The sequence below is a fragment of the Thamnophis sirtalis genome, unplaced genomic scaffold (genome assembly GCF_051295495.1).
Source record: "Thamnophis sirtalis isolate CommonGarterSnake01/CBP01778 unplaced genomic scaffold, rThaSir2_p1.2 scaffold_7, whole genome shotgun sequence".
Classification (NCBI taxonomy): Eukaryota; Metazoa; Chordata; class Lepidosauria; order Squamata; family Natricidae; genus Thamnophis; species Thamnophis sirtalis.
Window position 1 is genome coordinate 44,933,002 of NW_028261387.1, and position 15,866 is coordinate 44,948,867.

At 40.6% G+C, this 15,866-nt stretch overlaps 1 protein-coding gene across 3 annotated transcripts in view; it reads right to left on the minus strand.

Annotated features, from left to right (window-relative positions):
* Positions 1–692: 692 nt before the first annotated feature.
* The window catches only part of ELAPOR1 (endosome-lysosome associated apoptosis and autophagy regulator 1), a 61,957-nt gene continuing 46,783 nt past the window's right edge, over positions 693–15,866 (minus strand). Inside the window, exons 19-23 of one of the 3 annotated variants that reach the window (XR_001313566.2) lie at positions 14,555–14,681; positions 13,149–13,327; positions 8,524–8,689; positions 6,120–6,193; positions 693–5,680 (exon numbers count right to left, since the gene is read on the minus strand). Coding sequence is in view for 2 of the 3 variants with exons in the window: in XM_087719884.1 (XP_087576010.1) it covers positions 5,612–5,680; positions 7,819–7,899; positions 8,524–8,689; positions 13,149–13,327; positions 14,555–14,681 (622 nt within the window). In the remaining variant the exon portion in view is untranslated. Of the gene's footprint in view, positions 5,681–6,119; positions 6,194–7,818; positions 7,900–8,523; positions 8,690–13,148; positions 13,328–14,554; positions 14,682–15,866 lie in introns of all 3 variants that reach the window. The other 2 variants (XM_087719884.1, XM_014066833.2) reach the window with 2 other exon arrangements.

Here is a 15,866-nt window from a genome sequence, read left to right on the forward strand (position 1 = left end):
GTATTCCATAGAATGGAGATTCAGTGGCTATTTCTCAGCTTTCCACAGGCTAGCAATCTTCCTGCTAGATAGAGATGACAGTGCAATGCATCATTGAAGAAATGTCAATGGAGATCCTCATTCATCCTAGTCATGTTTCTTTATATCTAAGAAAGTCCAGTTGGCTTTTTGGGGGGGCGGGGAGTGGCAAAAAGCACCTTTGGGCCAACAAATTGGAGAATGGTGGAGTCAAAATATATCTTCTGTTTTGGTTTTGTCTTTTTGCTCCTAGTTGTTCTCAAATTATCTTGAGTTGGGTTGAGCTGTGTAATAACTGCTGCACTTAGCAAATAAAAGGCCCTAGCCATGGCATTTTCATTACATAGGCCCAGAGAAACCTGAGATCCTACAATTGTAGGTAAGATATTAGGTGCAGGGCAGCTCCTGTTTTATTTTCTATAGCTTGAATACTAAATAACATTATAAAAGTTGATTAAATAGAGATCAGAAGCTTTTCTTGATCTCTTTTTTTCAGTTCATCTAAAATGAACAAAAAAAAGCTGACAGCTCACATCAAAAGTCATAACAGTACATTAGTCCTTAATCAAAAATCCACATGCAATATTGTCTCCATTAATTATAAAATTGTATTGACCTTATAAGTAGAACCCAGCCCAATATGCACATAGAACAAAATAAGCTGCAGTTCATCATCACAAGGCAGAAAAGTTCCCCACAGGTTTATAAGTATAATTAAATCAATTTTATACAGCATTGCAAAAATTCATTGTCATATTTTTAAGAAATGTATCATATTGTAGTCCCTGAATAGCATTTTTATGATTCCTCCATGCTCTGAAAAGTCCTTAAAGATTACTACTGGAATAATAAAATATCTGACATATTATTAATCATATATTAAAAAGATTACACTTTCTTTCAAAAACCCCAAACATGTACAAAAATGTTGTGGAAGCAAAAATCCCTCAGCATAATAAATCACAACAGTACAAAACAGTAATGCTGTTACGCTATTAAATAGACAAAAGTATTTTTCTTGTCTTACATGAATGAAATTTACAAACATGAATTACAGTTGGGCCACATTCTCATAGATGATATATCAGAAAATCTAAATGCTATACAGTAGTGTTCCCCAGCCTCTACATTATGTAACATTAAGTAAGAATAAATATAATTAACCAGTGGACAGCATTAATATCTTTTGAGAAAATATTAGAAAAATCTAAGAAAAGGGCATTTCTGAATCTTAAGAAGTATGGCTGCTGTTCAAGGTCCATTTCCATACTTCTGAAAAAGAATATTCCTATTGCTCACAGCTCTACTATGGGATAATTCAATGGCTTGTTTTACACATAGTAGAAAAGCCATAATGTGATTTTTTTTTCTTATGATGTGTGGTTGCATCCAGTATGGCTTTGCAATTAATATACACCAGACAATTATGGCTTGTTCAACAAACCACAATTAATGTTTACAAATTCTGATTTGGTATTTTATTATATATGAGCCATTCATATATTTTTAATGGCTACTGATTAAATGGACCAAGTGTTTTTCCCCTCCTTGTGTTAAAACACATATTTAGCATCATACTGTTACTGAATGTGATCAATTATGTTAAGTTGCATACACAAAACACATATTTAGCAACATACTGTTACTAAATGTGATCAATTATGTTAAGTTGCATACACAAATCCAAAGGAAAGCTTCAAGTATGCTATTTTGTTTAGACTGCTGCTATCACTAAGATTCCTACAAAGTTAGTATTTGGGGTGTGTGTGTGTGTTTAAAAGATTACTTTCACAACACATCTAATTTTTAAAACAGAGAAGAAAATGACACATCATTTAGAAATGTAATAAATACATACATTTTGAGAATAGCTTTGCAGCCCTGTCCTCATTATTAGTGGTGTAGCCTCTTTCCCCTCTTGATCCTCTACAGTTAAGTTACTGAAATATGTTTTGATGATGTTGATAATATGAACGTTAAATTATTTAGAAGTGATGCTCTGAAATGTGCAGGTATCTAGATCCACCTCTCTCTCTGATTCATTAAAGCAGTTACCCAAAAGTTTCTCCTGCAGCCACACAATGTAAGAAACCCTGCTTTAAGGAGTCCTACACTAATGCTCTGTCTACTTTCCCTTTTACTTCAGAGCATCTCTTTTGAATAATTAGGAACACTGCACCATTCTGTTACTGTACATTTTAATACAAGTGATGGTTTTGCTGTTTTGAATATGGTTTAAATTTAAGTGGTCTCCTTTTTTAAAAAAAAGAAACAGAGGTTGAAACTATAGGCCTTTCCAAGTTGAATAGGAGAAGTTTCATTGGGGCATATAGGCCCAGTTAGATATCTTTTTAAATTGCAAACTATACTGTATTCTATCTAACCTAATACCAGCCCTACCTTTCTTTATGCCTGTGAGCTTCATTTGAAACTAAAAAATATATCTTCCTGACCCTGAGCAGCAAGAAACTTTCCTAAGTTACCCTCATGATCACTGATAAATTTGTCCCATAATGCCATGTGTGTGTATGTGTGTGTGTGTATAATATATATCTTGTCCTTTCCAGAATACTTTAATGTTATACAGTGCTAGAGTAGCAGTTTAATTTCTGCAAATGGCAATACCAAAGGGTAATTTTTCTTTAGTATCCCCTAAAGTCCCAATTTCTCATCCTTCCAATATTAGCCCCCCCCCCCTCACCAGCCTTCCTTCCTATGTACATTTTTCAGCAAAATAAATAAGTTGGAACATCCTCTGACATAGATAGAAAAAATCAGGAACTTGATGCCAAATTGATTTGGTAATCCTAGACAAGACTTGCTTTTATCTATTGTTTAAATAACTAAAGTCCAATTGGGGAAAACCAGTCCAGGTACTATGGGAGCCTTCCATTACAACACATGTTCTAGTCAATGTTATTATGCCGACAATCACTCTGGTATGCAAGGTTTATAACTACCCCATAAAATGAATTTGCCCTACCATATGTGCCTCTTGAGTGTTCCAAAACATGGCTATCACTACAGACATTGCCAAATAACTGGCAAGCCATAATAGAAACTACATTTAACTTCACATATTGTGAATTGTATAGAATATCTTGAATTATTGCAACTAGCAACAACTGATTCATTCAGATCTGATTGCACAGTTTCCTACTGGGTAAGAAAGCACAATTGCTAACTATACTCTCAGAGCAATTTCTGCTTTCTCATCTCTATCATTTTTAAGAGGCTGTCACAGTCTCATTTTTTTTCAATTACTGCCATAGCAACAGCTATTAGGCTTTTTAACCGCAAAATATGCTGATCTTTAGGATTATAGTATTTTTCAATTTTAGCTTGTCTCATTTTAAAGCAATATTGGTTATCTCTCTTGAACTAGTATAGCTGTATCCCAATAAATATAATCCATTTCAAACACTATAATAGTCCTGTTAACTGATTTGGCAAAAATGGCTTAAACCAAGTTTCCACGAAATTGTATCCTTCAAATGTGGTGGAATACAATTCCCATTACTGTCAGCAGCAGCATCCTGTTATACAGGCTGGGTTCCAATACATCTAAAAACATTTGATTGGGAAGGCTTGATTAAACATTTTTTAAACAAAAAATGGAGTGTTAAAATCATGTAATGGCTAGTTATCATTTTTTCAAGCGCTCCTTTATATAAGAATGGATTTACTACTTTCAAGATATGTTTCAAGTGCAATATGGATAGCAATCTATACTAGGGGGTACTTTAAGTACATACTTGAAAAAGTTCTACATTTCTTTTTACTTTTACAGAGTATTTGGACATTCAGAGGGATTTAAGGGAGATCTTTTACTTGGAGGAAAGCCCTACTGAATTCAGTGGGAATTATTTCTGAGGTAGAGAAGTATACTGTCAAAAAATGGATTTGGTTTTTGTATAGTCCTCTGTTTAACTGCAAACAGAACCCTGAAGGTTATTCTAACCTGCCAAAACAAACAAAGCAACAAAATCAGTCAATTTTAACTTGGTAATTGCCAGTTATTAGATGGTGCCTGAATACCAAAGCCCAAATTGTTAGTCTTTTCCAAGTGTAATGGAGGACATAATCTCTAGCTAGTCGCTCTGAAAAATTCTGAAAGAGAATAATATCAAGGTAAAATCAGAACATCTGAATTTAAAATATTCATGTTATTTTGGGCCATTTTCACTGTGTTAACACTCATAAGTCATTTAACATACAGTTGAAGCTCATGTCAGCAGGTCTTGTTTTCAGGTCTCCTGCATTGTCCTTTGTGGCCTTAAGTATTCATTCAAAACAATTCATGTAGTACTTAGTTTAAGGCAGCTTCTATGATCTGATGACTTCTAGCTACAACCCCATTATCCCCAGCCAGCCAATATCTTTGAAGTGTGCCAGATTGGAGAAGCTCTTTACAATTTAGAAGGCACTGAAAACAGCAAGAAAATCAGAAGAGTCTTATGTGACAGGAACCTGTCCTAATGGATAAGCTTTTCTGGGTGGAGTTAGGGCAGGAAAATTGCCTGAAATATTAAACAGACTCAATAGTTTCCTACAAACAGTGAGAATAAGTTTAAAATGGACATCTGAATTCAGAGTTGGAAACGTGTTTCTAAAGCTGTTCCACTAACCTTGGATGCGATGCAGAATTTTTCCAATATATAATACCCTGATTTTGGTTTGCTATGTTTAGAGGTTTTTCTTTATCATTGCAGTCATTGTTGTAATATTTACAACTCACAGAGTTTAGGAATGAGATCTGGAATCCTAATCTGATTGAGTTGCATGATGTGGCAGAAAAGGCCTTAGGCCATGGAGCTTCACATATGCTACTGTCATGATAGGTGCACCATCAGCACAAGTCCTTGACCACAATGCATTTTCCTGAAGGGTCATTAGCAAAGCAAATAACAGTCTTTTCAAATGCAGATATTTTTCTTTGTTCTTTTATAATAAAAGAACTGAAATTAGAGACATCTTCAGAATAGCCAGGTATCCTGACAGGGAAAGGCAGGCCTGCTTTGTTGAGGAATCCTCAACAGTACAGTAAAATATTTAGAGAGGGAAATTGTTTGATGTAACTGTTGTTATAGTAGCTTCCTTGGAGGGGACGTTTGTAGCAAACTACAAAAAGCAGATGGAAAGTTTTACAGCACAATTCTACACATTCTTCTTAACACTAAGACCTTTTGGTGCAATTTGTGTGACTCAGAGAAGCAGTTTGTCTTAGCAGAGTGACATGACTTTAAATCAATTTTACAGTGTCTTACAATTTTACAGTGTCAAAGAGAAAATGTGTATAATGTCACTAGCTTTACTGCGGAGAACAACTTTTTGTGGGATGTTTTTCTTTATCACAAAAGTGGGCACATTGTATGCAATAAACATACAAATATACATCTACACATAATTTTAAAAGCACAATTATATTTGGCACAGTTTGTTTTTGGAGGAATGTTAAAATGTTTGACTTAAAAAAGTACAGTAAGAAGCTGAAGTTAAAAGATATTCCAATAAGGCCACATGGCAAGTTCATCAAAGTGCCAGTATTAATCAAGAACTCCTCCAGGAAAGGTCAGGGAGAGGCAAACCACTTCTAAAGATCCATGTCGGTGGTGCCAGAGGAGGTCTTCAAGGGCACAGAATCAAAACCATCAGATGTTCTCTAAAAATAATACAGAAAGGAGATGTGAATAAAACTAGAATACGTAAAGATTTTCTATACTTTGTCAGAGTCCTATTTTTATAGGAATCAGGTGAAATGTTGCCCTAACCCTTTATTTAGTGACACAGAAAGGGCAAACAATGCAATCCTGCTCCTTATATTCTCAGAACATGAGAATGGCTCCCATAAGAACTTATGGTGAAACAAGTGTTTCAGGTGTATAGGAACTGTACACCTGTTTCAGATGTACAGGGACTATATCTTCCAGAGTTCCCAGGCAGTATACCAAAGCTCAAGCAAGCTGGGAATTCAATAAATGTAGTTCCAAAACATTAGTAGTGAGTCTAATATTTCTTTACCAGTTGCCTCCATGTTATTGTGAACATATTCCAACATGGGAGGAACATTCAATAGCAACTGAAGACTCTCTGATTCTTACCAGAAACTTGCTTTTGATGTTTCTTCCCCAGATGTCCACACATGATTTTGCTTCTACTGGGAGGTATCAGTGCACTGAGGGCCAAAGAAGGGTCCATTTGAGGATGCTTGCAGTTAAAGATACAGTTTAGCTGCTTGTGAATAGCACTGGATACTTTTCACAATCCCTTTTCTTGAGAGTGATATCATTTTTTAAAAATAAAATTTACTAATATTAAAAATGAAGCTGTTGTCAGCCCCAGATTTTAGTATGTTTTGTTTTCTAAATACTCAGTTTTTAGTTCCTGGTTCAGCTGTTTCAAATGATCCCTATTGCATTTTTAAAATAAAAAATAAAGGAGCAAGCAACTGCTTTAAATATAAAAAGCAATAGGGGGTAATTAAGAATCAGTTTGGAACTGCTGAGGAGAGAAATGAATGAGAAACACTTAAGCAAAGGACTGCTTAACAGAAGTAGCTTTTGAAAGAAAAAAGAAGGTATTTGCAGACCGAGGGCTTCAATTCTAGGTGGTGTTGCAAATGCAGAATGATAATATTTCTGAATAACCAAGGTTTAGGTATGACCCATGAATATGAATGGAGAACTCTACACTTGAATTGCAGAGGAACAATCCTCAGCACTGCTAAAGGTCCCTTGTGTGGAAGCAAACTGATGGATCTCAGGGCATTCAAATGAAGCACCTGGGATGGGAAGAATGTAAGAGCTTTTAAATATCTTTTGCACACAGTGGTTAAAGGGGCTAGGCAATAAGAAAGGACCAATGCCACACTTTGCCAAGCTTCTCTTCAGTATTCATCTCACTTGGGGCTTTGCACCCACAGTTATCTGTGCCATGAAATAACCATGAGTAGGTCATTACTTCAGAATGGATGAGAAGAAAAATTGAGGTGAGGAGCAGTCAACATTTGCCTGTGCACACAAATGGCTTGCTAAATACTTAAGTGCATATTTTTGCTGAATCATCATTGGGGGCAAACCCAAAATATTCTAGTTTCCCTCTACTCTCATGAATTGGGGAGGAGGAGTTTTCATCTGAGAATTAAATTCTCATGTATTATTGCATTCATGGGATTTAAGCATCTAGAGCCAGGTTCAATGCTATGCTTTGGTTCTCTAGTTTCATGGAAAGTATAGAGCCGGGGCTCTAATTCCCAAATGAGGTATCTGAGCAAAAGGCCAGCAAGTAACATAAAACACTCATTAGTCTTACTCTGAAGAGTGTTAACAAGCACTCACTTCTTCCAGTGACAGGCCAGGGCCTCACATCTTTTTCTGGGCTTACAATCCTGTACTTGCAGTAAGACTTTGAAGTTTCCTGTGCAGCCTTCCCTATTCTGCCCCTTCCATCTACACTGCATTAAAAGTCCAATAATTCTATGTTAACAGCCATGCTTCCTGGGAGTTCTTGAAGATTGTAGTTCAACACTTCTGCAGCGTAGGTTTGAAAAGGTTGTACTACTAGATGTCTTCAAGTACACAATTTCCTCAAATAGAAATAGAGATTGTGATATTGATCTCTAAGAACAGAGAGTCTGTGATTTTAAAAGGCACAGACTAGCCGTCCCCACACTTTTGGCCTTCTATGTCCCAGCCAGAGATCACAGACTGTGCTGTTAAACTACCTAGTAACATTTGACTGTGGCACACTCTCCATCAGGTGGCCTGTTTTTACATGTATCTACATTTGATCTCCATCTACCTGGAAGATTCTTCCTCTTAGTTTATTGAGAAGAGCCCTACACACAGAGTCCTGCCATGCCTGACTGTACCTAAGAGAAGCCTATAGGAAAACAAATAGCCACATTAGAAAATAAGCATTAAACGACAATGCACCATTAAATTAGAATGTAAGTTAGAACAATAGGAAACATAGCAGTAAATGTGGAGAGGCTTTGAGGTTTGATGATACTCACAGATTTATCCCATAATAATAGGGATGTCACTGCAGTATTTTGCCAGATTTATATGAGCTATTATTGGTGATGATCTGTTGCATCTTAGAAAATTTAATGTAGTTATTATTGGGATGGATGGGGAAAGACCCTTTTAACTTTTGTTACTCATCTCTGCCAGAAATACTAGCAGGGGAGAGAAGAAACACTCAACACAATTCTATTGGCTTGACTCATGAGGCTTGTACAGTATGCAGCCTATGGTAGCCAAGATCATTAATTACAAATAGCCACTTTTTTTAAAAAAATAGCTTCTACAAAAAGACATATGCACATCCTGGAATACTTCATACATTAGCTGAATTTAGAAAAGGTAACTCAGAGTGGACTCAAAATTAAATATGACAGATGGGTTAAATAAACACGGGAACTAAACCAAAGGTCTGAACTTTCATTCTAGACACTTATAAAAACTACTTCCCCATCCCTCCCCGCTTTCCCTCCCAGCTTACTTTAGAAGTGAATGCCTTTATTTTTCCAAAAAAAGAATTTTTGCTTGTGAATAACAGGTCGTCCTCTACATCTTCTCCCTCCATGATGGCACAACTGTCAGCTGCAGGTAGTTCACTGTCCTTAGAACTCGCATTCATAACCAGCTTAGAGTATTTATACTCTAACCTAAAAAAGATACAGACATGTGAGAATCAGATGGATGGATTATATTTGTAAAGCAGATTTGGATTCTTTTGCATCCTTGAGTTACTCTATCAATGTCTTTTCCATTTCTCTTTTTTAACATGTTTTCTTTTTAAACTAGACTAACCTAGCTTTCTTCAAACCAGGTGATTCTCCTGACATCTGGACTTTAACTCCCAGAATCCTCAGCAATGGCTAAGTTAAATGGAACATGAGGGCTGCATGCAAAGCACTAAGACTGGAGAAGACAATGCTGGTTTCTCTATTTCAAAGCAACACAAGCCTCAATTGGTATTACAGATGCTAAAAAGGGATTTTATTATAAAGTCATCTCTCTCCCCCCCCTCTCCCCCCCACTTTTTTCGAGAAACCAAGGAATATTTATTTGTTACAAATTTTCTAGTTTGCTTCAAATAAATCTCTGAGAAATTGATAGCCTAACATAATTCATATAATACATTATATTAAATACAAGTATGTAATGGCTGAAATTAAAAAAAAATAACCTTCATGTAACTTTACATACTTTTACATTGCCATTATGCAAAATATTAATATTTGAAAACTTGCAGCCTTTGTTATTGTCTATTGTATTGTTCAAAATTGTTTTTTTTTTATGATTTTATGATTTTATGATTTTATTGAGATTTGTAGGCCGCCCTTTTCCCTGAGGGGACTCAGGGCGGCTCACACAAAATCGGGGAAGGGGAGATACAGACAATAACAAAGACACATATAATAAAAACAGTAACCAACATGCATTCATCATTCGGGAGGGGCAACTATCTTCATCCCCAGGCCTGACGGGCTAGCCAGTTCTTCAAGGCTGCGCGGAAGGCCTGGACGGTGGTGAGGGTACGAATCTCCACGGGGAGTTCGTTCCAAAGGGTCGGGGCGACTACTGAGAAGGCCCTCCTCCTTGTAGTTGCCAGCCGACACTGGCTGGCCGATGGAATACGGAGGAGGCCCAATCTGTGTGATCTTATTGGTCGCAGGGAGGTAATTGGCAGAAGGCGGTCTCTCAAGTATCCAGATCCACTACCATGTAGGGCTTTATGGATGATTAACAGCACCTTGAAGCGCACCCGGAAGTCGACAGGCAGCCAGCGCAGCTCGCGGAGGATAGGTGTAATGTGGGTGAACCGCGGTGCACCCACTATCGCTCGCGCGGCTGCGTTCTGCACTAGCTGAAGACGCCGGATGCTCTTCAAGGGCAGCCCCATGTAGAGCACATTGCAGTATTCCAGCCTAGAGGTCACGAGGGCCCGAGTGACTGTTGTGAGTGCCTCCCGATTCAGGTAGGGTCGCAACTGGCGCACCAGGCGTACCTGGGCGAATGCCCCCCTAGCCACAGCCGTCAAATGGTGGTCGAATGATAGCTGTGGATCTAGGAGGACTCCCAAGTTGCGGACCCTCTCTGAGGGGTATAAAGTTTGACCCCCCAGCCTGAGAGATGGAATATTGGTGGAATCCTTGGGAGGGAAACACAACAGCCACTCGGTCTTTTCTGGGTTGAGCACAAGCTTGTTAGCCCTCATCCAGTCCATAACCGCCTCCAGACCCCGGCTCATCACGTCTGCCGCTTCATTGAGTTGGCACGGGGCGGACAGATACAGTTGAGTATCGTCCGCATATTGATGGTATCTAATCCCGTGCCTGCGGATGATCTCTCCCAGCGGTTTCATGTAGATGTTGAATAGTAGGGGGGATAAGACCGAGCCCTGAGGCACCCCATATGTTAGGGGCCTAGGGGACGATCTCTGCCCCCCCACTAACACCGACTGCGACCTGTCCGAGAGGTAGGAAGAGAACCACCGCAACACGGTGCCTCCCACCCCCACCTCCCGCAGTCGTCGCAGAAGGATACCATGGTCGATGGTATCGAAAGCCGCTGAGAGGTCAAGGAGAACTAGGATGGAGGAATGTCCTCCATCTCTGGCTCTCCATAGATCATCAGTCAATGCGACCAAAGCGGTTTCAGTGCTGTAACCGGGTCTGAAGCCTGACTGGAAGGGGTCGAGATAGTTTGCTTCCTCCAAGGACCGCTGGAGCTGAAAGGCCACCACCTTCTCAACAACCTTCCCAAGAAAGGGAAGGTTGGAGACTGGACGATAGTTATTAAGGACAGCTGGATCCAAAGATGGCTTCTTTAGGAGGGGTCTCACCACCGCCGCTTTCAGTGCGGCGGGGAAGTTCCCCTCCCGAAGAGAGGCGGTCACGACCGCCTGGATCCAGCCTCGTGTCACCTCACTGCTGCTGGTAACCAGCCATGAGGGACACGGGTCCAGTACGCAGGTGGAGGCACTCACAGCCCTCATGGCCTTGTCCACATCCCCGGGGGTAACATCCTGAAACTCAACCCAGGGGTGTTCCATCTGATCCTCTTGTGCCTCGGCTGGAACTGCAGGGGTGGAGTCCAAGTCCGACCGAAACCGAGCAATTTTGTCCGCTAAGAATTGGGCATAATCCTCAGCTCTGCCCTGTAAGGGTTCCCCCGCCTCCCTTTTATTTAATAGGGAGCGGGTTATCTTAAACAGGGCGGCTGGGCGGGACTCAGCGGACGCAACCAAGGTGGCTATATGGGATCTTTTCGCTGCCCTAAGCGCTCTGGTGTATTCCTTGGTGCAGGTGGTTACCATTGCTCGGTTCGATTCGGACTTATTGGACCTCCATCGGTGCTCTAGGCATCTCCTCCGGCGCTTCATCTCCCGGAGTTCCTCGGTGAACCAAGGAGGTCTCCGGGATCCGCCGCCTCGGAGGGGCCGTAGTGGCGCAATCCGGTCTAGGGCCTCTGATGCTGCCGAATGCCAGGCAGCAGCCAAAGTCTCTACCGGATTGTGGGCGAAAGAATCAGGAATGACCCCAAGTTCCGTCTGGAACCTTAATGGTTCCATGAGTCGCCTGGGGCGGAACCACCTGGTCGGTTCCTCCTCCCTACAGTGGGGGTTTGGCCTCCGGAAGTCGAGCCTCAGTAGGCAGTGGTCTGTCCACGACAGGGGTATGATGTCATTACCCCTCAGACCAAGATCACAAATCCACTGCTCCGAGAGGAATACGAGGTCGAGCGTGTGCCCCGCCGAATGGGTCGGGCCCCGAATTACTTGGGTCAAGCCCATGGCCGTCATGGAAGCCATGAACTCCTGCGCCCCGTCAGAGTTTTCACCGAGCGACGGCAAATTAAAGTCCCCCAGGACCATCAACCTAGGGAACTCAATTGCCAGCTCGGCTACCGACTCGAGGAGCGAGGGGAGGGCTGCTGCAACGCTGTTGGGAGGCAGGTACGTTAACAGCAGACCCACTTGACCCTTGAGGTCCAACTTTATCAGCAGAGACTCACACCCGACAAGCTCCGGAGCAGGGACCCTACGAGGAACTAACGACTCCCGGATAACAACGGCCACACCCCCACCCCTTCCCTGGGCTCTCGGCTGGTGCAGCACCTGAAATCCTTCTGGGCACAGCTCTACAAGGGGGACTCCTCCCTCTGGGCCCAGCCAGGTTTCAGTAATACATGCCAGGTCTGCCCTCTCGTCTAAAATTAAGTCCCGGACGAGAGGAGCTTTGTGTACTACAGACCTGGCATTTAGCGACAGCAGCCTGAGTCCAGGGTCCTGATCACTTGCGCCATCTGGTCTCGGAGTGGGACTCATAGGGCCGGAAGGAGGGATCTCTGTAATGTAGCGAACCCTCCTTCCCCGGTAATGGCCTGCCCTAAAGTCCCCGCCGTATCTGCCCCTCCCTGTTACGACCGTAATACCCCGACCCTCTCCCGTGTCTCTGGTCCCCTCAACCATCCCCATGGCCCCCGCGTCTCCCGGCAGGTCCTCCGAATCATACATACCCATGCACTCCCCCAACCAGTCCCCACGTAGAAGTTAAAAAACACAAAAATTTACAGCAATATGATAATAAAAGTGGGCCATTCATTCAATCACAACCAGTCCCATACACTCATCATACTATTTAAAAAAGTTATTTAATCACTAGGAGTAACAACAAACTATTTTAAAAGTTAACTAGGATGGGAGCTTTGTATAAAGTACCATAATATTAAAAAAAACCTACATTTGAGAGACTAGGTTCAATTAATTTCATACACAATGAATGATTTTTTTTCAAGGCAAAGTAACAGGTTACTACTCAGACAATTCATTATTAAATGTAAATGTTAATTACATCTGTAAATGATGTCCTCATATCTATTTCCATCAGTTTATATCATTTGCATAGTCTATGCAAATAATATAAAGTCATCCTTGCATACATACTGTATGTCATTACATAAATAAAGGAAATGAATAAAATACATCATTTACTGTTTTAATGGTTTCTGCTTGCTGACCCGAAGAGTCGATTAAACTGAAGATTTCTGGTCACAGTCAGAATTGATGCCAAGTGGGCAACTTGTGGACAACTTGCTTTTGACAAGTGGACAACTTACTTTTGATTTTTCTTCCAGAAGTAGCAAGTCATGACGGTCAGCAGGATGGCAGCACAAGTCCCAGCAGAGATGCCCACCTTAAGCCAGAAGTCCATGGACTTGCAGATGCTGACTTTTTCTTCTGGAAGCTGGATGCCTCCGGCGCATAGCTTTGGCTTCCGCCATACATAGGTGGTTCGCTATAGTGAGGAAAGCGGATCTATCATAGTGTCAGTCTGATAAACAGTAACACAGCCAAGGCGAACAGTGACAGTTGCACTGCTGTTGCACACTACAGGACACAAGCAGGTTTAGGAGCAAGTATCAGAGCTTTATTACTGAAATGGTTGCTGAAATAGTGTCCCAAGCCCTCCCTAACTGGCAGCATCCAGGTGTGCCAGAACATTTTCCAAATTGTCTTTAGGCATGTTTCAGTCCAGCACTAGCTACCCCAGGTGGTTTATAATTTGAACTCCAATGTATTTCTGTGAAATTCATGTGCCCCCTAAGTAAACATAGTCTGGAGTTCCAGTGGATTTTTTTTCCCTTCCCTTTTTCAATTTGGGATCTCTACTTGTTTTTACATGCATGTTTATTGAATGATTAGCAGAGCACAATAATCAATTAATTGCATATTTAAACACTGTGTAGAGAAGAAAGCAGATCTGTCATAGTTTAGTCTGATAAGCAGTTATTATTTATGAAACCAAAGTAAAAGTATGAATAACTGTTTGGTGCCAAACACAGTTTAGAACACCTGGACCCAAACAACACAGAAAATTTCATGATATTAGCAGAAAGTTCCTATCTTTGGGGTGGGGTGGGGACACAAAGATTAATTCAAATGTACTAAAGGAAAAAGTTTCCCTATCCAGTCATCTCTGATTCTAGGGCATGGTGCTCATGTCTGATAACATTTATTTATAAAATTTATAGGCCACCCATCTTGCCTCAGGGTAGCACTTTGGTAATTCTATTACCAAATCAGATAAAGCTATATCTTTCAGTGTTATATACTTACGCTATCCCTCATGCAGAAAGAATCTACAATTTTTGATGTCTTCATAAATTTGGAATATTAGGAGTTTAATAATTAAGAATTAATATGCAGCATTTGCTCTAAAGTCATACTGACAATCCTATGAGTTTCATCCCCAAATGTAGCAGTAGTAGCACAAGTGCAGAAACGTGAAAATTTCAATTCCTGAATTGAGTTTGTTAAAAAACTTCATCAATTTTCAAAAAACAGGAAATTAAAAGATACATAGACAAGAAAGAAAAGGTTTGAGAAAATAAAAAAGCAAGAAAGAAAAAAGAAAAGAAAGAAGTAAATAAAATAGAAAAAAAGGTTTCTGACTTTCTTAGCTGCTGATGTCGATTAATATTTGACTACATTATTTCTATAACTCCTTGTAGTTTTAATCTACCTGTATCCCTCCAATGCAGGCACTGATAATGGCATGGTAATCTTCTGCAGAACAGAGAGGACAGGCTTCAACTGACTCCCACAGGAAATGGAAAGTGCATCCATCACAGGTTCCATCAGGACACTTGCTGTTTTGAAATTTAAACAGAATCACATAAAGACACCCTTGAGCAGAGAGATCAACAGATTAAGAGCTGGCTGTTGAAGGTTTCAGCAAAGATAATTTTCCAGCCCTATTATCAGGTATCCCTTAAACTAGTTCCCTTCAACCTAATGCTGCCCAGAAGGGTTGGGAATTCTGGAAGTTGCAGCTCCTTTCAGTCAGATTAAGGAAGTTTCCCTTAACCAATGATCAACATCATGCCTCATATATAGATTATGTAAGAGTTGCTGAATTTCAAAGCAATTTAATCTGACCATTCTGATATATTTTATTGTCAAAGCATTTGTAAAAGCACTTTTAAAAAATATAGCTACTGTACAGTGGTGGGTTTCAAAAATGTTTAGAACCTCTTCTGTAGGTGTGTCCTGCTTTGTGGGAATGACTTGCCGGCCATGTGACTAGGTGGGAGTGGCTTGCCAGCCATGTGACTGGGTGGGCGTGGCCAACTTGTAAAATGTGGTGAAACTCACTTAACAAGGCTCTTGCTTAGCAACCAAAATGTTGGTTCAGAAACTCTGGCATTTGAAGCATGAAAGTCTTAAAGCTGTCAAGTTACAAGACCTTTGCACCCCTAACCCTTTAGAAAAAAAGCCCCAAGGGTGTTCAAACTTGACAGCTTTAAGACTTGTGGACTTCAACCCCCAGAATTCCTCCTCTCACTCTTCATCTTGATGATGTGCGGACGGGCAGGGGGAGGGAGCTGGGATCGGTTCTAAACGGCACTGTAGATTTGTGGAACCTCTTCTATAGAAGAGGTTAGAACTGGCAGGAACCCACTCCTGCTAATGTGAAGAATATAGCATACCTTGTAGAGATAGTGTTGGAAAGAAGTTTGAGAGATCAAGTTGGTAAATGTGAACAAACAAACTTTATCCAAGAATGTATACTGCCAAACTAGATAGGCAACTTCAACTCCAGAAACAGGAAACACTTCTGTCTGAGATCATGGAGAGCTACTAGCACTCACTGTTGACAGTATTTCACAAGGCTATACAGGTACTTCTTAACTTACAACAGTTTACTTAGTGACCATTTGACATTACAATGGCACTTAAAAAAGCACTTATGACCATTTTTCACACTTATCACCATTGGAGCATCCGCATGGTCATGTGATTTACATTTGGATGCTTGACAACTGACTCACATT